At 46.9% G+C, this 22930-nt stretch overlaps 1 protein-coding gene across 3 annotated transcripts in view; it reads left to right on the forward strand.

Moving 5' to 3' along the window:
• Positions 1–12510: 12510 nt before the first annotated feature.
• Positions 12511–22930, forward strand: part of LOC134540451 (mucosa-associated lymphoid tissue lymphoma translocation protein 1 homolog) — a 64457-nt gene continuing 54037 nt past the window's right edge. Inside the window, exons 1-2 of one of the 3 annotated variants that reach the window (XM_063383211.1) lie at positions 12511–12675; positions 17231–17354. In XM_063383211.1, coding sequence (XP_063239281.1) covers positions 17239–17354 — 116 coding nt within the window. In that variant the 5' untranslated portion in view covers positions 12511–12675; positions 17231–17238. Of the gene's footprint in view, positions 12676–17173; positions 17355–19959; positions 20824–22930 lie in introns of those variants that run through there. The other 2 variants (XM_063383212.1, XM_063383213.1) reach the window with 2 other exon arrangements.

The raw sequence follows: 22930 nt of genomic DNA on the forward strand, positions 1-22930 counted from the left end.
GTCCAGCCGAAGGCCACCCCAAACCCCGACCTGCACCCGCCAGTATCCGACCCCGCTAACGGAACGCACCCCTAGCCATGGCCCACCCGAGTCAGCCGAGCATTCGATGCCAAGGTAGAACCAAGGGCTGTGTCTAATTTATTAAACACCTCGACCCCCGTTTATTAACAATCTAACATAATTTAAGGGTAACTTCAATATTAATTAAAACCCCAGCCCAGGGAAATTGCGACGCAGGAGTGCCCGAGTCACGTGTGAACTTGCCATAACAAGTTTGTGAGTGTCTCCTTTGCTGCCTTCAGCCTTAATTAATTATAGTGTTGTGTTAACGTAAATATTATTTCCCTGTTTTATATGTGTAACTAGCCACTGTAGCGGTCAGCAAGCGACGAACAGTCTCTGGTGTGACTCTGAACATTGAAACTTAATTTACACAAATTAACTAACCGTAATTATTAAAGACCATCTGCAAATCAGATTAATTAAGAATAATTAATGTATGATTTTAGAGCTGCTTTCAGCTTATTATTATTAAAATAAATTCCGAATAATGGAACTTTCGCAACTTTGGCTCGAGAGAACGCCGAGACCTTCCCTCGCGCCAAGGCCAGACGCCCGTACCGAACGACTCGCGGACCAGGGTGGACGTGTGTTCCACGGGGAGCCATCATCCTTTGTTCTCCACTGAGCAGTATTTCTGGTAATTATAGTCATCGACCTAAACCTGTTTTATTTCTCTTTACGTAAACTCCCAGTGCATCCCCGGTTCTTTTACGGTGCAGGGCCTAACCAGACCGCTTAACTTTAAACTCCCCGCACGAGCCATCACGCGGGGTAGTTCAAATTAAGGCACGGGCCGACTCACGCTACCATACCAACGAACTTTTATTCAATGTCGAGTGCACAGGCGCCGACGACAGCTACGTGTAAAAACTTTTCATCTAATTTAACTGCGCATTTAAACTAGGGACAGTGCGTCAGAGCACTATTTTTTAACTAAGTGTTTTTGTAGGGTAATTCCTTGTGCACCGTGCAAGTGTAATGTAAGTTTAATTGCGACTGTAATTGTCAACCTGATTAAACGACCACTCCACACACTCCGTGCGCGACGTATCATCGACAGTATAAATCTCGAGTTCGTGTTTGTTATTGTATTGAGTCTACCTATCCCAGCTAGGAACCAGCGTATTATGCTGCACAGGGCCTGTGATATGATACCAGCTAGGGATCCCTCCAACCACGAGCTTCACCGACGGTCCTAGCGGGCCACGCAGGGGCAACGCACCCACGAAACCCAAATTTGGTTAGACGCTGAGCTAACCTGGTGCCCTTTCAGAACACAATTTTAATAAGAACCAGTTTCCTGCTAGGATACACGCCCAGTCTCGAACTCGCGAGCCCGGACGGCGGCAAATGTGTGACATGTTTATGATTTAATACAAAAAATGTATCCAGGTGCATAATTTCACTTTCGCAGTATGACCTAGAAACATCTTCATTTCGATATGTGTTTGATGTGAAAAAAGACCTTAACAGACACTTCCTGCTAGTGGCTCGTTCAGATTCGCCACCGCCAGCTTCGCAAGTCGCAAGTGAGGTTGACGTCGTCTGGCCGACGACCACCCCAGAGCCCGACCTGCACCCGCCAGTATACGCTCCCGCTAACGGAACACACCCCTGGCCATGGCCCACCCGAGTCAGGCGACCCGAACAGCAATTAAAGACAAAGCCGCGGAAACCTGAGTAGACAAGAGAAGAACCGTACCCATTCCTCCTGAAACATTAAATGAGGATTTTAGCGACAATAAAATCTCTTCCAGACACACCCGTTTGGAGTCTAGCATAATGAGGTCACGCCTGGCGCGAGAGAGGCCGAGCCTCCCTCGGACGCCATGCCAGTTCGGCAGTTCAGCGCAGCTCATGGACCGGGGCGGACCTACGTCCCACGGAGAGGCAACATCCTTTGTCTACATTGAAAGTAACGTCCGGTAAATATAGTCACTAATTAACCAAACCCCTTTTATTACTTAACCTCTCCGTGAGTACCCGGTCCCTTTTTTCGGTCCCGGACCTAATCCGGCCGCATCAACTTAAGGACACCCCGCATCACACTTGGTCAGCGGGGCTGCTCTTCAGCATACGGCACGGGCTGTCTCCCGCAATGTACAGAACTTTGTTTAAGGTCACGCGCACGGCGCTGACCACAAACCCGCAAGGGAACTTGGACAAACTTAATTGCGGTGCGTGTTTCACCACAGTGGGCACAACACCCGCGCCGAGACATTTGCATACGGGATTGGCCGTCTCCAATCGCCCGCCCCTTAATTCAGTGTATTTTTGTATCCCGTATTTTGTACTGCTAACTTACGTTACCCGAGTAACGAGTGCCACGTAACTTGTGCGCACCCCCTTAATTCAGAGTATTTTTGTATCCCGTACTTTGTATTGCTAACTTACGTTACCCGAGTAACCAGTGCCACGTAACCTGTACGCGCCCCCTTTATTCAGTGTATTTTGTGTCCCGCCTTTGTGTTACGAAATTACGTTACCTGCGTACCCAGTGAGACGTCTGAGACATAACAGCATCCGAGGCCACGTAACGCGGAACACAAACAATACGGCGCCACGGAATAACAAGTAAAACCCCCCGGGGACCTCTGTAGAGTGTTGTATTGTGTACGACTCGCTCCTCTGAATAAAAGGTACGACACCGCCACCTCAACTCCACGTCTCTTATTTAAAATCATCTCACGCAACACCGCCACCGGCCCTAGTGGGCCACGCAGGGGCACATACATCCACGACCCCAAATTCACGACTAGAAACGAGCTAGTCTGGCGCCCACCCGGACAACACAGATCAAGAACCGCCTTTTCCCACTAGGAGCCACACCGGGACTCGAGCCCGAGACCCCGGACGACGGCAAGGTTGATTATGTTTTGTAACAAATCGACAATCACTGTAATTATTAATTATGTTAAACCTCGCTTTCATCCCATTTTATAGTTTTCTATTATTGTTAGTGGTGGACTATATCATTTTATTATTGCTTTCAAATGAGGTATTGGTGGCAATCAATTTTAAACCACATAAAAACATGGGACAATAATGGCAGTAGACAAATAAAAACACACTATGTAGTTGTGTTGTTTGGAAAAACTGCAAATATTTTAATAACTTTATCATTCACTGTTAGACAAATATCCCACATAAATAAATTCAACTTTAGTACAACAATCAGGCAGTTTGGGTTTCAGAATAAAAAAACTGTGGCAGAGGTAGATCAGCTTAATAGATCATCCTTAAATTCGTAATTTTCCGGAGGTATGTAGGGCACACAAATAAACCAAAAGTTCGTTTGTCCTGATAGATTTTATGTTACCAAATATTTTCACCACTTGAAAGTTTTATTTTAACTGGTTAGTCTATTTATAATGCGCCAACTAGCTAGTTCAGGGTGAGCAGATAACTTTAAAAACAAGACACCTGGGGTTAGACGAGATAATGAAGTTTGTAATAGATTAAAAAAAATATAAATGTTTATAAAAATTATGTCACGAATTTCTATTAAGTTAGTTAGGCAATGAAAGTTCATTTGTCTATAGGGTCATAAAAATCAGATGTGTGTTTGGGGTAGTGGTGACAATTAGGAAAATTAACAAGTGCTACAATGGCGTGACTAACGGTATCGGCGATAATCGCAATTTCTGCCCACAATAAAAAATTTTCTTACATGTTTCCCTAAAACATTTTCTACACACGTAGCTTTGCACATCTACTTGTGTCATACAAACACACAATCCTATTTACTTTCAATTTTTATATTTATTTAACAAACTTTATTGGCTTTAACTTCGAGCGACCTTCGGTCTTCAAAAAGTCCCGAACCTTCTTTCGATCGTTGCCAGCGCCAGGCCGACCAAAAACGTCCATATGACGCATTTCTATTGGCCCGTATGAATCGTAAGACTTAAACTTTAAGTCCAAAACAATTACACACAATTACAACAATAACCGAAATATTAAATGTTTTTCAAAATAAAGCTTAACCAAGGAAAAATACTTGTTATTAAATGTTTCAATAAAAAAAAAAATAAGTTTTTAAATGTATTGTTGCAAACGACTCGGTCCACAGAGTCATAGAGCGCATTCACATAGATGTTTTCTGTTTATAATCAAATAACATTGATACTCGATACTGTTTTGTAATGATTCACAATATTAAATTAAATGTTTGCAAACGTAAATATAAACAAACTGGGCCTATGTTTCGGCACACCATGGCTGATCACTTGGCTGGTTTGAAAATCAAGCTATTTGATTACATTTATTCTTCTTCGGGGTTTTTCTGAACTCAGATATACGAAAGGGCTGCCTGTAAATGTGACATGTCTCAGGCTACACTTTGCCGTCGTCCGGGGTCTCGGGCTCGAGTCCCGGTGTGGCTCCTAGTGGGAAAAGGCGGTTCTTGATCTGTGTTGTTTGGGTGGGCGCCAGACTAGCTCGTTTCTAGTCGTGAATTTGGGGTCGTGGATGTATGTGCCCCTGCGTGGCCCACTAGGGCCGGCGGCGGTGTTGCGTGAGATGATTTTAAATAAGAGACGTGGAGTTGAGGTGGCGGTGTCGTACCTTTTATTCAGAGGAGCGAGTCGTACACAATACAACACTCTACAGAGGTCCCCGGGGGGGTTTTACTTGTTATTCCGTGGCGCCGTATTGTTTGTGTTCCGCGTTACGTGGCCTCGGATGCTGTTATGTCTCAGACGTCTCACTGGGTACGCAGGTAACGTAATTTCGTAACACAAAGGCGGGTCACAAAATACACTGAATTAAGGGGTGCGTGCAGGTTACGTGGCACTCGTTACTCGGGTAACGTAAGTTAGCAATACACAATACGGGATACAAAAATACACTGAATTAAGGGGGTGCGCACAAGTTGCGTGGCACTCGTTACTCGGGTAACGTAAGTTAGCAATACAAAACACGGGATACAAAAATACACTGGATTAAGGGGGCGCGCACAAGTTACGTGGCACTCGTTACTCGGGTAACGTAAGTTAGCAGTACAAAATACGGGATACACAAATACACTGAATTAAGGGGGCGGGCGATTGGAGACGGCCAATCCCGTATGCAAATGTCTCGGCGCGGGTGTTGTGCCCACTGTGGTGAAACACGCACCGCAATTAAGTTTGTCCAAGTTCCCCTTGCGGGTTTGTGGTCAGCGCCGTGCGCGTGACCTTAAATAAAGTTCTGTACGTTGCGGGAGACGGCCCGTGCCGTATGCTGAAGAGCAGCCCCGTTGACCAAGTGTGGTGCGGGGTGTCCTTAAGTTGATGCGGCCGGATTAGGTCCTGGACCGAAAAAAGGGACCGGGTACTCACGGAGAGGTTAAGTAATAAAGGGGGTTTTGTTAATTAGTGACTATATTTACCGGACGTTACTTTCAATGTAGACAAAGGATGTTGCCTCTCCGTGGGACGTAGGTCCGCCCCGGTCCATGAGCTGCGCTGAACTGCCGAACTGGCATGGCGTCCGAGGGAGGCTCGGCCTCTCTCGTGCCAGGCGTGACCTCATTACGCTAGACTCCAAACGGGTGTGTCTGGAAGAGATTTTATTGTCGCTAAAATCCTCATTTAATGTTTCAGGAGGAATGGGTACGGTTCTTCTCTTGTCTACTCAGGTTTCCGCGGTTTTGCCTTTAATTGCTGTTCGGCTCGCCTGACTCGGGTGGGCCATGGCCAGGGGTGTGTTCCGTTAGCGGGAGCGTATACTGGCGGGTGCAGGTCGGGCTCTGGGGTGGTCGTCGGCCAGACGACGTCAAACGCCCCCCCCCCCCTGTGAAGCCCGACCTTGCGCCGCTTATGGTCCCGCTAACATGGGGCCACCCCTAGCTCCGGCCGCTCCATCCCGGCGTGGTTCGCGGCTCAGCAGCTGGTTGGCTCCGCGTACTGGACCTGGTGATCGTAGCCGACTGGGTCAGCGTGCGCGCCGCCCCGGTTGCCGTCGTGGCAGGCGTGCCGGGTGCGGCGTCGCAGCGCCTGTGTGGGGTCTGCGGCTGATAGGGTCAGCGCACTGGACCTAGTGATCGTGGCCGACTGGGCCAACTTGCGCGCCGCCCCGGTTGCCGTCGTGGCAGACGTGCCGGGGGCGGCGTCGTGGCGCCTGGGCGGGGTCAGCGGCTGATAGGGTCAGCGCACTGGACCTGGTGATCATGGCCGACTGGGCCAGCGCGCGCGCCGCCCCGGTTGCCGTCGTGGCAGGCGTGCCGGGGGCGGCGTCGTGGCGCCGGTGTGGGGTCAGCGGCTGATAGGGTCAGCGCACTGGACCTGGTGAACGTGGCCGACTGGGCCAACGTGCGCGCCGCCCCGGTTGCCGTCGTGGCAGGCGTGCCGGGGGCGGCGTCGTGGCGCCTGGGCGGGGTCAGCGGCTGATAGGGTCAGCGCACTGGACCTGGTGATTGTGGCCGACTGGGCTAGCGTGCGCGCCGCCCCGGTTGCCGTCGTGGCAGGCGTGCCGGGGGGCGGCGTCGCGGCGCCTGGGCGGGGTCAGCGGCTGATAGGGTCAGCGCACTGGACCTGGTTATCGTGGCCGACTGGGCCAGCGTGCACGCCGCCTCGGTTGCCGTCGTGGCAGGCGTGCCTGGGGCGGCGTCGTGGCGCCTGTGTGGGGTCAGCGGCTGATAGGGTCAGCGCACTGGACCTGGTGATCGTGGCCGACTGGGCCAGTGTGTGTGCCGCCCCGGTCGCCGTCGTGGCAGGTGTGCCGGGGGCGGCGTCGTGGCGCCTCCTAGCTCCGGCAACAGCCCCACCCGGGTGGTGCTCGCGGTGGCCGCAGTTGGTAGGGCCCGAGCACCTGTCCCGGGTCGTCCCACGCCGAACATCCGGGGGTCGACTCGTCGAAGTGGCCTGTTGACGTTGGCCCTCAGCGTCTGGTACGGCGTGGATGGGTACAGCCTCCTCTCCCGTTCCGGTGTGCCGGGCGGGTTTGGAGTAGAGGCCTCCTCGTCCCCGTCGTCCAGTTCCATCATCATGTAGGTGGTGTCGGCGTGGTCGTTGTGCGGTTGTGCCCTAAGCACCTCCCCGGACTCGTTCTCGGGGGGTGACAGTGGTTCCGAGTGTGGCTGCGGTGTCTTGCAGCGAGCGGCGGTGCGGTGGTGGCCAGGGTGCCGGCCGGCAGGGGCTGCGGCGACCAAGGTCAGGTGGCTCTCGGCAGGCGGGCAGCAAGCGCGGGCGGCGCTCGGCACGGCCCGGCTCAGCCTTGCTGACATGCGGGCGTTTCGCGGCTCGTCTTGCCAGACGGATGACAGGTGTCATCGGCCGAGTGACGGTCACGTGCGGTGGTGGGGCGGTCGGGCGTCCAGGTGCCGTGGCGTCGACCTGCATTGCGTCAGGCAGATGCAGGGAGCTCAGGCGACCCGGTAGCCGCGGTGACGTCACGGTGTTGTGGCGCGGCGCCTGTGGCGACTTGAGCGCGCGTCGCCTCGGCGGCTGCTGTGGCAGGCTGACCGAGGGGCGGCGTCGTGGCGCCTCTGGTGGCTTGAGCGCGCGTCGCCTCGGCGGCTGCTGTGGCAGGCTGACCGAGGGGCGGCGTCGTGGCGCCTCTGGCGGCTTGAGGGCGCGTCGCCTCGGCGGCTGCTGTGGCAGACTGTCCGAGGGGCGGCGTCGTGGTGCCTCTGGAGCACAGAGTGCGCGCCGCCTCGGCGGCTGCTGTGGCAGACTGTCCGAGGGGCGGCGTCGTGGCGCCTCTGGAGCGCAGAGTGCGCGTCGCCTCGGCGGCTGCTGTGGCAGGCCGGCCGAGGGGCGGCGTCGTGGCGCCTGAGCCTCGAAGCCAGGCGGGCACCGCGGGGCGAATCCAGGCGGCGGGGCCTCGCACAGGCGTCTCGGCGTCGTGGCCCTGGGCGTTGCCTTGTCCAGCTGCTGTTTTGAGACCGCGTACTCATGTGGCAGTGAGGCCGGCTGCATGATGTTGAAGCTAGGCGGTGGCGACGGTGTGGCGCGACGTGTCGTTGTCGAGTCTGGTGGCGTCCCGGATGAGGCGTGTGTCGGAGACGATGCGGGTTGCGTCGGAATGGTCCTTCGCGGCACGGTGACGGTGGTCAGGTGCGGTGGCGAGGCCATCCCGGCGTCGTGAGTTGCCTCCGACACGAGGCGGGTTCGTGACGTCGTGACAGACTGCGGTGGGACGGTCGGCGTCATGTGTCGTTCGGTCGGCTTCGGCGGGTCCAGCGTCGTCACAGTCATGTTGAGTGGCGTCTGGTCTGCGAGGGGTGTTGAGGCTGGTGGCTTTGGGCCCGGGGGTGGATGGAGCAGGATTGGCGGCGAGAGGTTGACGAGCGTCGGCGTCGGGACGGAAGGCGTCCTTGGTGAGGCGTAGTGCGTCGGCGTGAGTGGCGTCAGGTTGATGTAGCGTGGTCTCGCTGGTGACGGTGTTTCCGGACTTGGGTCGGGAGGCGTCAGGTCTACGAGGGATGCCGAGGTTGGTGGCTCCGGGACAGGAGGCGACGGGAGCGGGATTGTTGGCGGCATGATGAAGGTCGGGACGGTTGTACGTGACGGTGCGGATGTCGTCGGGGCGTGAGTTCGTGATACGTCTTGCGTCTGCGTGAGTGTCGGCGTCGGGACGGTTGTACGTGACGGTGCGGATGTCGTCGGGGCGTGAGTTCGTGATACGTCTTGCGTCTGCGTGAGTGGCGTCTCGATGTCGTGAATTGTCGCGGCGTATCGTAGGGGAGGAATTAGTAGCGCTGCTCCCGAATACTGCACTTGGGTGGCTCGTCCTGCGGTACATCGCGCGCACGTGAACGTGAAGGACTCGCGCCTCAAAGTACCTTCACGCTCGTTGGTGCAGTCACGATGCCATAGGTCGGTACACTCGTCGCAGTGGTAGCCCATGCTACTTCCTCCAGGACACGACCGGCTTCCACACATCGTCATCCCGTATGTGCGATACTCTTGACAATAGCCACACTCGTACCCCGCGGCGATCCTGCCGTTTAAGTACCCTCTCGGGTAGAGGTGGTAACACCCACTGCATTCGTCTGCATCCATCTCTTGTTATCGTGCGTGTTCAGCTGTGTCGAGTCGTGTTTTTCACTCGTGGCTCTGTGCGCGCTGTGCAAGTCTGCGCGCGGGGTCGCGCTCGCCGGCTAGGCAGGTGCCCGGACAGCCGCACAAAACAGAGGCCGAGAATGGCCGCGGCATGGGCGGGGGTGCGGATGGGCGTGTGAGGGGATGGCCGAGAGCGTTTGGACAGCCGCACAAAGAGGAGGCGAAAACGGTCCGCGCGGGGTGGGGGTGGTGACGTCGCTCCGTTGCTCGCCTCGCCGTGATGACGTGTGGAGGTGGGGGTGGTTGGAGTGTCCTTTGTCCGCTCGCCTCGTCGCGCCGGTCTGTCTGGCCTTCGACCCTTCCTGTGTCCAAAATGGCCGTTTCGTGTCTCCGCTGTCGCCTGTTGGTGAAATTATCTCGAAAATGTCCAGGAGGTGGAGAAAAAAAAATTTTCACGTTATTTTCTGCCCCACGTTGGGCGCCAAATGCCGTCGTCCGGGGTCTCGGGCTCGAGTCCCGGTGTGGCTCCTAGTGGGAAAAGGCGGTTCTTGATCTGTGTTGTTTGGGTGGGCGCCAGACTAGCTCGTTTCTAGTCGTGAATTTGGGGTCGTGGATGTATGTGCCCCTGCGTGGCCCACTAGGGCTGGCGGCGGTGTTGCGTGAGATGATTTTAAATAAGAGACGTGGAGTTGAGGTGGCGGTGTCGTACCTTTTATTCAGAGGAGCGAGTCGTACACAATACAACACTCTACAGAGGTCCCCGGGGGGGTTTTACTTGTTATTCCGTGGCGCCGTATTGTTTGTGTTCCGCGTTACGTGGCCTCGGATGCTGTTATGTCTCAGACGTCTCACTGGGTACGCAGGTAACGTAATTTCGTAACACAAAGGCGGGTCACAAAATACACTGAATTAAGGGGTGCGTGCAGGTTACGTGGCACTCGTTACTCGGGTAACGTAAGTTAGCAATACACAATATGGGATACAAAAATACACTGAATTAAGGGGGTGCGCACAAGTTGCATGGCACTCGTTACTCGGGTAACGTAAGTTAGCAATACAAAACACGGGATACAAAAATACACTGGATTAAGGGGGCGCGCACAAGTTACGTGGCACTCGTTACTCGGGTAACGTAAGTTAGCAGTACAAAATACGGGATACACAAATACACTGAATTAAGGGGGCGGGCGATTGGAGACGGCCAATCCCGTATGCAAATGTCTCGGCGCGGGTGTTGTGCCCACTGTGGTGAAACACGCACCGCAATTAAGTTTGTCCAAGTTCCCCTTGCGGGTTTGTGGTCAGCGCCGTGCGCGTGACCTTAAATAAAGTTCTGTACGTTGCGGGAGACGGCCCGTGCCGTATGCTGAAGAGCAGCCCCGTTGACCAAGTGTGGTGCGGGGTGTCCTTAAGTTGATGCGGCCGGATTAGGTCCTGGACCGAAAAAAGGGACCGGGTACTCACGGAGAGGTTAAGTAATAAAGGGGGTTTTGTTAATTAGTGACTATATTTACCGGACGTTACTTTCAATGTAGACAAAGGATGTTGCCTCTCCGTGGGACGTAGGTCCGCCCCGGTCATTGAGCTGCGCTGAACTGCCGAACTGGCATGGCGTCCGAGGGAGGCTCGGCCTCTCTCGCGCCAGGCGTGACCTCATTACGCTAGACTCCAAACGGGTGTGTCTGGAAGAGATTTTATTGTCGCTAAAATCCTAATTTAATGTTTCAGGAGGAATGGGTACGGTTCTTCTCTTGTCTACTCAGGTTTCCGCGGTTTTGCCTTTAATTGCTGTTCGGCTCGCCTGACTCGGGTGGGCCATGGCCAGGGGTGTGTTCCGTTAGCGGGAGCGTATACTGGCGGGTGCAGGTCGGGCTCTGGGGTGGTCGTCGGCCAGACGACGTCAACTTAAACATTGATGTCTGCCACTATATTTTGCAGTTTCGCCCATCAGAGGGATCTTAACCACAGGCAATCAATGAACAAACATTATATTTTAATCTAGTTGTGCTAAAATCCAAACATAACTTGTGCTCCAAGTCCCCATCATGGTAAATGTACGCATGGTCAATGCCATTGTTGACACTGCAGCGGGCCACAACTGCATCGCTGCACGCCTTGTCGAGAGCTCACAGTTTGAGCCTCAATCCAGGTCGACTCCAGATCGCCACTGTCGGCGACACCTGCCCAACGCAGGGCGTCGCGATGCTTCACATCAGCGTCAGATACTATAATTCCGTCAGAGTCCCCTTGGAGGCTGGTGGACTCCGGGACGAAGTTATCCTAGGGCAGCCGTGGTTGTGTGACCAGGACACAAGCATCGAGGTGTGGTTGAGGCGTCTACTGGTGGGTGTCCAGGGCTGATGCACCCTTGATGGCATCGACCACCCACTGCCACTTCCGGGTCACAAGATCAGTCTCGACGAGTTCCTTAATGCTGTGCTTGACTTGAAATGTATAGTATGTTATTAAAAATATTTTTCAAGATGTATAATTCTGATATTTACAGTAGTCTCCACATGTATTAAACTTATTTTGGGGTTAATCCTAAGTACACTATTCAGTATTGAGAGGTTATTTTAAAATTTAAAAAAAAAAAATAATTTCCATATTTTTTCAAGGTTTTTACTCAGCACGGAAATTACCAATTTATTAAATCTAGAATCTTACATTTTCTATAAATTAAATGTGAACTTTTATAAGAATTTCAAAATAAACTCCGTATAATACACTTAAATTATTTTTAAAACCACCTTAGAAATATTTGGTTATTTAAACAATGATTGAAACAATGGTAAGCAAAGCTGTATATTCACTTTGGATGGGAAATTTAATTCTTTAGAAAATAAAAAAAGGGGGTTGTCTGTAAAGTCGGTTTACGGACGATAATTTTACGTGATAACGTCATAAGAAGACATTGATTAAAAATTGCATACTTTTTAATTTTCAAATATTATTTACACGTTTTGCAAATTTAATTTAAATAATTTGTTTAAATATAATCACGAACAATTAGTTATAGAAATAAACTGAAATCAAATCAATGTCAATAAACTGTTAATAATGAAATGACGAAATTGGACGAAGACAACAATTTTTTTAAATTGCTGCTTCTATAGAGCCCGCTTAACCTGTTTGATATTATAGAAGATTTTCTCGCATGGAGGTTTGCCGGTCTTTGAATGCTCGGCTCAGGCAGAACGTGACAATGAGTATTTCTTTTTCGTGCGTGCAGCTGGCGTTCATCAATTTATAAGACGTTATCACGTCAAAAAAAATTTTTTTTTAAATAATTATTACTATCAATATGATAACAAAAATTTTTGGTAATTTGAGTTTGAATGTTTTTAAGACGAGAGCGCTGACCAACGACCTATGGCGCTGACTTTTGTATGTTCGGAAACAAATGAGCTCGATAAGGTTCAAACGTTGAGCTACAACTCTTTTACTTTATATATTCCTTGAAATCATTTGTCTATGCTTGAAATACATGCGTCATGAGGAAGTGTTGATAATGTCATTAAAGGATTCTTTATTTATTTTTTGTTGGTTTTTGTTGTGTGTGTTGTGATTTAAAGTATTCTGAAGTTCCCTACTTTAAGAATGAAAGACTAGTGTTTTAGTTGAGGTTTGTGCTTTGTGATATCACGTATAAGGTCGTATAAATTTCCGGGTTGTACAAGTTTTCCTTGAATGAAATAAAATAATGCGCGGTCGTGATAAAGCTAGTATGTTATGTTCGGTGCTAATGTTAGCTGTTAACAACACTTGGAATCACAAACCATATCGACAGAATGCATGTTGAGAATAATAATGTAATGTTCCAAACCCCTTGATTTGTACATTAGATTTTTAATATAAGCTTTTTTTCTTTTCGAAATTCCCCTGCCGAAATAAATTCTTGTACCCGCTACTGTCAGTATATAATAATATTCCTGTTGAATTAATTTTTTAAGGTAATTGTTCCTTATGGCTAGAGACGGAAAAAATTTGTGAATTCATTTTGCGGTAGGTTAAAATACAAATAGTTATACCTCAGTGCTGCCTCTGTTATTGGTTCACAACTCACCTGGATGACTCTGGGCCAATGAGAAACACCCAACTAAAGCTTTATCGAATCAGAGGTTGCTACGCTGGGACGTCTCACAAGACAGCAGCCAATGAGTGGGTGGCATTTGACCGAGTGTATGTAGAACTATGGAGTTCATCCTGCAGGTCATTGAACCCGCAAATTTTTCCGGTCCCTACTTATGGTGTATACAGTTCATTAGGACAACATAATGTTCAAGTAGTAAGGTGTACTACTCGGGTGTTTTTGAGAAAATCTCAAGAGAAGTTTTACGCGTGGATATATACCATTGCGTTGTAACCATGAGCGCAAGATGGCAATGGATGAGTGGTTATCGCTGGATCTGTGGACCGAGTTCTTCTCATGGTTTTTTTTAAAACATATTTTTTTCCATCACTGGATTTATTCTTTTATACATATTACAATTCAAAAGTAATATAATAAAAAAATACACATATTTGCAATAACTTTAATGGAATTTCCAAAACATTTTGTCTGTTCACTAATGTTTATTGTTACAACAAATATTACATTTGTAATTAATGACAAGTAAATGACTAACATTAACACGTAATGTTTTGCTGAAAATGAATGCCTGCCGTAATTTGCAACATTCCTTATACGTGCGATCGGGTAAGGTATCCGGAACTGCTGTGTACCTGGACACTTTGACGTGCGGAAATAAGTGGGGAAGGACAGGCTTGGAAATCCCAAGTCAAACATCGATAAATAAAGCTCATAAAATTAATAACGTTAGGGTCATTCCATATCATATCAACATACTAAGAAAATAAAAAAAAATTTACTTGACCACCTCAGAATTTGATGAAATTTGGTATGAAGGTTGTCTTTATAGAGACTAAGGAAAATACTAATTTTTTCCCCCCAAATATCTCAAACGTAAAGTTTCCCAAAATCCGCCGAAAAAGACATAACCTACATATTTATATTTTGAGATCACAATATCTAGCTAGAGAGATGGGAGTGGTGTCATTTTACTCAGTTTTAAATGCTCTTTCTTTTGGTGTACAATACAACATACTTTGAAAAAAAGGTTTTGAGAAATCAAATTCAAAATTTTGATTCTGATTTTTTCAAAAAGTGGACTAATGAAATTTTTTTTAAAAAATTTCAATAAATAGTTTATACTTTTGGTAAGTAATTCTCAAAATTTTAAAGTAGGAGGCTAATAAGTTCATAGTTAAATAATAATTAAAAAAAAAGGGTGTTTTATGAAATTTTTAGTCAGCCTATCTACTACAGATTTATTTACTATATTACATTAATCATGAACTTAAAATTACATTTTTAAGACTTACATCTTAGGCATAAGTTATACAGAACTTCATGATTTGTTAAGTTTTTATGGCTTCGTTAGATATTACATAAATCCTTCCTGTAGGAGTGGGGGGATCAACTTTTCAAAGTACATCTGTCAATGGTATCCAGTGGCAACACAGTGGCGCTGATGGATCGCATCTGTGTAAGAGAGGACAGACGTTCGTCAGGTCTGGGGAATCCCAGAATTGTGTATTAGATTAGAAAGAGACCGAGGTGTGAAGGGACGGATCCAGGAGAAGCCCTCTGAGAGGAAAATCATTTAAGTAACAGTGAGGATAGTATCAGGGGGATCCAAAAAAAACCTGAATTTTTGTTATAAAAAATATTTTTTTTTTAAATTTTTTTTACAAAATTCCTTTAGTCACCTTGAAAATACTCTCCATTAGATGTGATGCACTTGTGAAGCCTTTTTCCCCACTGTTTGAAGCACTTGCAACTGTGATATCGTCCAGTGCCCTTTGCGAAGCAGTTTTTACCGCCTCCACGTCATCAAAACGCTTCCCGCTTAGATTTTTCTTCGTTCTCGGGAACAGGGAAAAGTCGCACGGGGCTAGGTCTGGCGAATACAGAGGGCGGGAATGACAGACCACCTCTGAGAGGCCAAACAGCAGTTCACTCGTAAAGCCCTGTGTGCGGGGGCGTTGTCACCTGTTCGCCAGCGTTCTGGGCATTTCCTCCGCGCATCCTCGGACAAACGTCTTAAAACTTCCAAATAAAAGTGCTGACTAACAGTCTGGCCAGGGGGAACAAATTCCCGGTGCACAATTCCACGAACATCGAAAAAGACAATGATCATATTCTTAACATGTACCTCACTTGTCTTTTTTTTTGGTCTGGAGGAGTTGGGAGTCTTCCACTGGCTTGACGCTTACTTGGTTTCTGGGTCAAACCCATAACACCAACTATCATCACCTGTAATGACTTTGGTTAAAAGTTTGAATCACTTTCTATTTTTTTTTTCAAGTCCTGGATCAAATTCATTTAAATAATTTTTGATCCTGTTTGAAAAGGTGAGGAACAAATTTAGTGGCAACATGTCTCATTTTCAAATCCTCAGTCCAAATCTGCTGGCACAAGCTACAACTAACGCCTGACTTCCGAAATTTCGTCGATCGTGAAACAACGATCCTCGTTGATTTTTGGTGGATTATTTTCAACATTTTCATTGTTTTGAGATGTAGAAGGGTGCCCAAAACGAGCATGGTCTTCAGCACTGATCTCACCTTGTTTGAAGTGCCCAAACCACTCAAAAACTTGTGTGCGGCTCATAGTATCGTTCTTGAAAACCTGTTAAGCATTTGGTAGGCTGTTGCTGATTTTTCAAGAAGGAAAATAAATTTCAAACACATTCTTTGTTCTTTTAAATCTGACAATAATGAATTGGCAGGCAGAATACGAGAACAGTAAAAGAAAAACAATTCTATGATCTACAATCTAATGCCGTCTGGGCAGCTGTTTTGTGAAGGTATCTACTAACCCCATCTAGCGGGAGAACTCTACTATGTCTACGAGTGGCAGCTCACTCTCAGTCCAGTTTTTTTTGGGTCCACCCTTGTTTTAGTATCCAATAGTAGAGCTGTATTTTGGGGAAGTCTCCAACTAAGTGAATTTTTGTGTAAGCTTGGTAATGTGCTTTGTTTCGTCAGTTGTCGTTCAAGGCTGTGCTGAAAGACTTTGTGGGGGTGGCGACCCACAACTAATATTTTGAGATTTTAAGGGCGGACAATTTAATGTCTGGGTGCCGGGGCCATGCTGCAGTTAAGTTTTTAACAAGTGGTTTTAACAATTTTTTGATGTTTTAGTTAGAATTTCTAGGCCCCAGGCATGCGGAGTAGGCCCGGGTGGTCCGCTGGTCCACCGGGATTTATTTCCCATGCATTTCCATACCTAGACGATGGATTCATCAGGTACATTTTTTCGTGAAGGCACAGAACTGTGTGACAATCGGTGAAAGACATCGTGTAAAGAACATGTAATAAGGTTGTCATCGCGAGAAGTATAAAATCAAAAATTCATTTCAGACCTTTTATTTGATAATTATTGTTAACAGTGTTGAAGTCAGTTGACAGCCACAAGGAGCCTAGTTTAAACTACCTTCAGCACTCGTCGAGAGATTTCTTCAAGTGTTCTTGTTTGTGCACGATTGTGACTTATTACAGTGTTTATATCATATTCTTCGTTGCCAGCACAGAAACACCTCTCAAGATAACTATGCAAAAATTTGCTACGATCCCGTGCTATTTATTATTAAGAGCCTGTAAATGAAGACAACATTGACTATGTATGTTTTTTTTCGCTCTTATCAAATACATTGTATAGTTTTCTTATTTGTAAATAGAAGCCGTGTTTAATTTCTCTCATCACATCTTTTTCCATCAGAATTTTTTTTTTTGGACACCACAAACTTTCCTCTATTTAACCTGTATACTATTAATAGCACATTTCATACATCAATAAAATTGCTTCAATATGTAGTCGTAAAAGTATATTTCACCATTATTAAATATAATTTACGTGACAACAAAAACTTTTTTATATTCACAAACACATTTTCAAGCATCAGAAGTTTGTGGATAAGCTTTTCGGAAATTTATACTTGATATGCCAACAATTTTTCGTAGTATTTTAAATGATCCCTGATTTCAGAAAGTTTGAGAACCACAGGTGAATGTGTGTAGGAGAAATAGCAGCTTGCAGTTGGGTTTTGTGCACACAGTCACAGGTCCGGCTGGGCACGCGGAGGGCAGTGCAGTTGTGCCCTTGGTGCCGGCAGGAGCTGCCATGGCCACTCCGTCGCCAGACACGAAGCTGGGCGCGCTGGGCTTCACCATCACGCGGCGGCTACAGGACGCGCTCCGCGACGGAGACGCCTGGAGGAAGCTCGCAGACCTCATCAAGCAAGTCCTTCAGAGACGCACGTTATTCCGCACTAACATCAACTTAACTCTCATTTACAAAACGTTTCCTTGTTCTGAGCTATGAACTCCTGCAAAATTTCATCTCATTCAAAATAATATTTTGGTGTTTCGCAAATACGTTATTTCCATGCCAGCACCATTAGTGTTAATGGTCGACAAACTAGTTAGGGTAGGTTATAAAATGCAAATATAGCTCTAAATATTTTTGACGTGATAACGTATTATAATTCGATGAACGCCGGCTGCACGCACAAAAAAGCATGACTCATTGTCACGTTCCGCCTGAGCCGAGCATTCAAAAACCGGCCAACCACCGTGCGAGAAAATCTTCTATAATATCAAACAGGTTAAGGCGGGCTTTTTAGAAGCAGCAATTTAAAAATTTGTTGTCTTCGTCCAATTTCGTCATTTCATTATTAACAGTTTATTGACATTGATTTGATTTCAGTTTATTTCTATAACTAATTGTTTGTGATTATATTTAAACAAATTATTTAAATTAAATTTGCAAAAATATTTAAATAATATCTGAAAATCAAAAAGTATGCAATTTTTTTCATCAATGTTTTCTTATGACGTTATCACGTAAAATTATCGTCCGTAAACCAACTTTACAGACAACCCCCTTTTTGGATTTTGACGTGACAACGTCTAATAAATCAATGAACGCTGGCTGCACGCACGCAATTGTCCCACTACGGATGTGTTTACGCATGCGTGGCATCTCTCTGGTATGTTGTGGACGGTACAGAGAACTCGGCCGGCACGTGGCGGCGTACTGTTTCGAGGTTATTGTTGTGTACCGCGCCACGGGAGTATATTCGCAAGGAAATGGCGTTCTTACAAGTACGTATTATTTTAATTATTAGTGTAAATCAGTATATTTAAACAGTGTTGTATGAGTAACTGAGCTGTGTAACTAAATATTTATTGCCGGTATGATACTTTTCACGCTTTAGTTTGGCATTGGTAATTATTTGTCATGAGTTATTATTTGATCAACTAAATCACACACCGTATTATAGTTATGAACCCACGAGCATGTAAATATTTCGAGTCAAACAGAGAATATGCTAGTTAAAAGAAATTCAAACAAATATTGTGCGTGGAATATTATTAATTTATACCATCTGAAACAATTATCCCAATATGGTCTCGTGGCCGTGTGGTTAGCATGGATGACTTCCAATCCAAAGGTTAACGGTTCGAATCTTGGCAGCTGCAAATTATTTTTTTTACTTGTAAAAATAAATATGGTGCACACAACATTTCAAAAGTAATAAATTGTTACCCTAATTAGTAAACCTCGTAACTCCAAAATTTCAAGTTTTACAGGAGAAGTAAATAACGTAGAATTTTACCCATTAGGAATAAATAACTACTAACGTAAAATTTATCAATATAATACCATCATACATAATTTTAAATATGTAACATTCACATTTTTTACTTAAATAATTTTCTATAGGAGTTACGAGTTTTGCACGTAGTTTATTAGGGAGATACGTGTTTTTCACAATGTTCAATCAGGTATCAAACATTATGATTTATAAAATGGTACTAAAGAAGATAGTAAGGAGTTGTATTCACTTACAATTGCTTCAATAATGAAAAGCAGTAGATCTTACTGTTTGTATAAAAATAAGCCACTGTTTACAAAAATACTAATACAAAAGCATTGACTTTCTTCGAAAAAGCAATGTGAAACAGAAAGGACAAAAATTTCAACTTGAGATGAATTTTAAATGCATTGAAGTATCGTGAAGGGGAAGGGGAAATCCACCTCACTTTACCTCAATGACGTTAACAATAAGAAACATAAAAAAAAAAAACTATGGCCCTTGTAAAGGGACAGGCAGAGTGCCAGACGTGTTGTGTAACCCCTAAAGAAATAAGCGTAAATATCAGAAATACAAAAATACACAATTTTATTATTCTTTAAATCAAGCCCCATATGAATATAGAGGGGCAACATATAACAAGAATTACGAAAGAAAGAATTATGTAAACAGGTACTGATGAGCAATACAAATAGCCAATATACAAATGTTATGTGCTAACGTTATTTAAATCATGGTAATAGCAGGTAGAATGCTGTCTGTCCGGACGTGAGAGGTGCGGCGGAGAAAAACGACAAACGCCCCGACGGAAAATGGGTCGAAAAAAAAAACAAATTCAAAGAAATGCACAAGGTGAAACACACTGGCAATGCAAACCAGGAAATTATGAAACAAATTCGGTGTCCAGCAAACATTACTTTATGAGGCCAAAAAGGAGGCAAGCCAAACATGACGCAGAAGGCAAATTACATAATTATCAAGAAAAAAAAATGTAAGACACCGACCAGAGAACACCTCGTAGCCATGCGTAACACGGCGCGATGCCGAAACACCCCTCACGGCGATCGCTCCCGGAACAGAACAGAACGAGCAAAATAATTACACCCCTATATATAAAAAATCCAGATGGCGCTAGTGTCGCATTCAGTAGGCCTGGAAGGAGGCGCCTACGTCACGCGGACGTCACAAGGGAGTGCGGGAGGGGGCTTTAAGGGGAACGAGGGAAGGGGAGGAGCCGGCGGGCCTCTGAATGCCGAAGCGCACGTTGCAAATTCCCGCCCCCTGGCGAAGCCTTCCGCAGGACGATGAAGCAGATGAATGCGACGATACGAGGAGCGACGAGTAGAGTATCTTGTATGTGGTTTCTTCGAAGTAGAGTGAAAACTCAGCGACGTCAGTAGGCAGCTGGAGTACAGATGGCTCACACGCACCAAGTCCAGTCAGCAGACGGGGGAAGTTTCGAGCAGGACTGCAGCGCCCGGAGCACCCCAGCAGCGCGGGACGGCGATAAGCAGGAAGAAGTATCTAAAGCACAATCCATGAAGAAGCCGCCACACGACACACAGCGCAAGCGCCCGCCCCCAAAACACCACAAGGGCTGGTGGCAGGCGAACTAGAAGAGGGGGCGGCGGTAACGGAGAATAAGAGCAGGTACGTATCACAGCTTCCGATCCAGCCCGAAACTGCAAGTCTCACAGGGCATCACCGCCTGGCGCAGCAGTGCACGGAGGGGAGGCGGCTCGCAGCGGCGCTCGAAGAGGGGCGCCAGCATGCTGCCACATCACAAACACTCCGATGAACCGCGCCACAGCAGGTATCACTGCTCGACGAATCTCTGGGCTAGGCAGGGGCTGCGTAAACAGTACACGGAAGTCTCTAACACTACGAGAGGGCCCAACTCGTAGGAGACAACCAGCAGGAGCGGCGGGCACACCGACGAGAAGAGATGGCGCAGTCACTGTCGAGGCTTATGTCCATAACACGTAGGAAGCAGGAGCCGCCCGAAGAGCGTGACGCAGGCAGTGAAGAGTGGACGTCTCCTCTCTTCGCTGGTTGATGACTGAAGAAAGGCGGCGAAGACGGCTGGCCAGCAGCAGGATAATGGAGAGGTAATTACAAAGAAAAACATACAACACACTGCGCCACCCACAAATACTAAAAATATAGCTTCCCAATCACACAACTTACTTTCCAGTGCACTGGAAAGATTCACATAGTTTAGTAGGGAATAAATATACAATAAAACATAAAATACATTGTAAAAAAAAATAGCACCCCACTCAGCCAACAACCCTTTTATAGAGCTGGGCTGCCATACTAGTTGCGTACTGTAAACACTTATTCAAAGATTATTAGGACATAAATAATAAATCATAATATGGCTATAACTGTTAAAATACAAGTCTTAAACTATCCCTAGAAAATAATTCCAAACTTCCATGGGAAAATTTTAACAATAAGGCTAGGCCAGAGCAAACAGCTCCAGATGAATATTCATAAATGACATGCAGGTAAAATCAATAAAAATACAACGGGAGAGAAAACCTGCTAATACTCACTAACAAAACAACTTACACGTTAAGACACATAAACTTTCAGCTGGCTTACATGGCACTTTTTATACCTGGATGTTTTCTTACAATCCTGGAGAAGTACAGTATTACTGCCCAAAAAACGCACGATAGTGAACGGGCCCTCATAAGGGGGAAGCAACTTAACATTGATCTGTGCCGCTAAAGAAGGGAGAACATATGAACGCACCAGTACAATATCGCCAACCTTAAAACCATGGGGCTGCCTAGTTTTGTTGTACTGCGTCTCGACAATGTGGCGGGCCTTTTGGAGATTACAAGGAACAAGATCAAGAATTTTCTCGAGGTCAGCCTCAGTTAGGGCGGAGCTTAGAGACGGCAGTCCCCAGAGATTCAGGAGAGGGTGAGTGAGCTCGCGGCCCAAAAAGGGAATGGAAGGAGGAAAACCGGTGGCGGAGTGCACAGCAGAGTTAAGACCCATGTTAATGTAGTCCAGATCGGAATCCCAAAGTGTCTGATCTGAACGATAAAAGGAAGTGAGAACCCCCTTGAGCACCTTGTTGACACGCTCTGATTGGTTGCCCTGAGGGAAATATGCCGAACTATAGATAGGTTTAATTGCCCATTCAAAGCACATATCCTTGTAGATGTTAGACTGGAAGTATCTGGCATTATCAGACACGAGCATGGCAGGGGCTCCTAAGAGCTTCCACACTTGTTCCCGAAGGGCTTTGACAATCGAAACTGCTTTCATGTTTTTAGAGGTAGAAGTATGACAAATTTAGTGAAAATATCGACCAAGACAAGCAAGCATATATTACCCTTACGCAAGCGCGTCAATGGTCCAAAGATATCTAGATGGACAACATGCCAGGGTGCCACTGGCGGGTCTGCACAGTACAGGCCCACCCTAGTGTTTTGGGGTGGCTTCGAAATCTGGCAATCATGACAGGATCTGACAAAGGCACGAACGTCGTTGCGAAGATCCGGCCAGTATAAATGCGCAGAAATGCGGCGGAAGGTTTTATCCATACCAAGATGGCCTCCGATCAGGGACGAATGGTAGTATTTAAGTACCATAGGCCTTAATATTAATGGCACGACTGCCTTACGAGCTCGACCCGAGCTGCCAGTAAAATAAATCAGACCCTGTTCCTCCACAAATGGGACCACTTTCTTGTCTCGCAAGTCCTTACGGATTTTCTGACAAACGACGTCGTCAAGCTGACACTCACGAACATTAAGGTAGGACTCCGGGAAAACCTTGCACACACATAGGAGTTCATCGGGACTAGGTGACTCGTTCTCTTCAACCAAAAACTCCTCGGGACAAAACATCCGCGAAAGCGTGTCGGCCACTACATTGTCGGCTCCTCGAACATGATGGATAACAAAGTTAAAACGAGAAAGACGAAGTATCCAACGTCCCAGCTTGCCCAGTTGTTGAGGATGGTTACAGAGCCAGCTCAAAGCCTGATTATCTGTAAAAAGATCGAATTCCCTACAGTCGAGATAACATTCGAACTTTTCCAAGCCGAACAGGCAGGCAAGAGCCTCCTTCTCGTAAGTACCTAACTTTCGTTCAGACTCCAGTAACGAGCGGCTGGCGAAGGCTATTGGCCGGAGTTTGCCCTCTTCCAGGTGGCCGAGAACCGCTCCTAGAGCAACAGGGCAAAACGCTTGC

The sequence above is a fragment of the Bacillus rossius genome, chromosome 16 (genome assembly GCF_032445375.1).
Source record: "Bacillus rossius redtenbacheri isolate Brsri chromosome 16, Brsri_v3, whole genome shotgun sequence".
NCBI classification, from domain to species: domain Eukaryota; kingdom Metazoa; phylum Arthropoda; class Insecta; order Phasmatodea; family Bacillidae; genus Bacillus; species Bacillus rossius.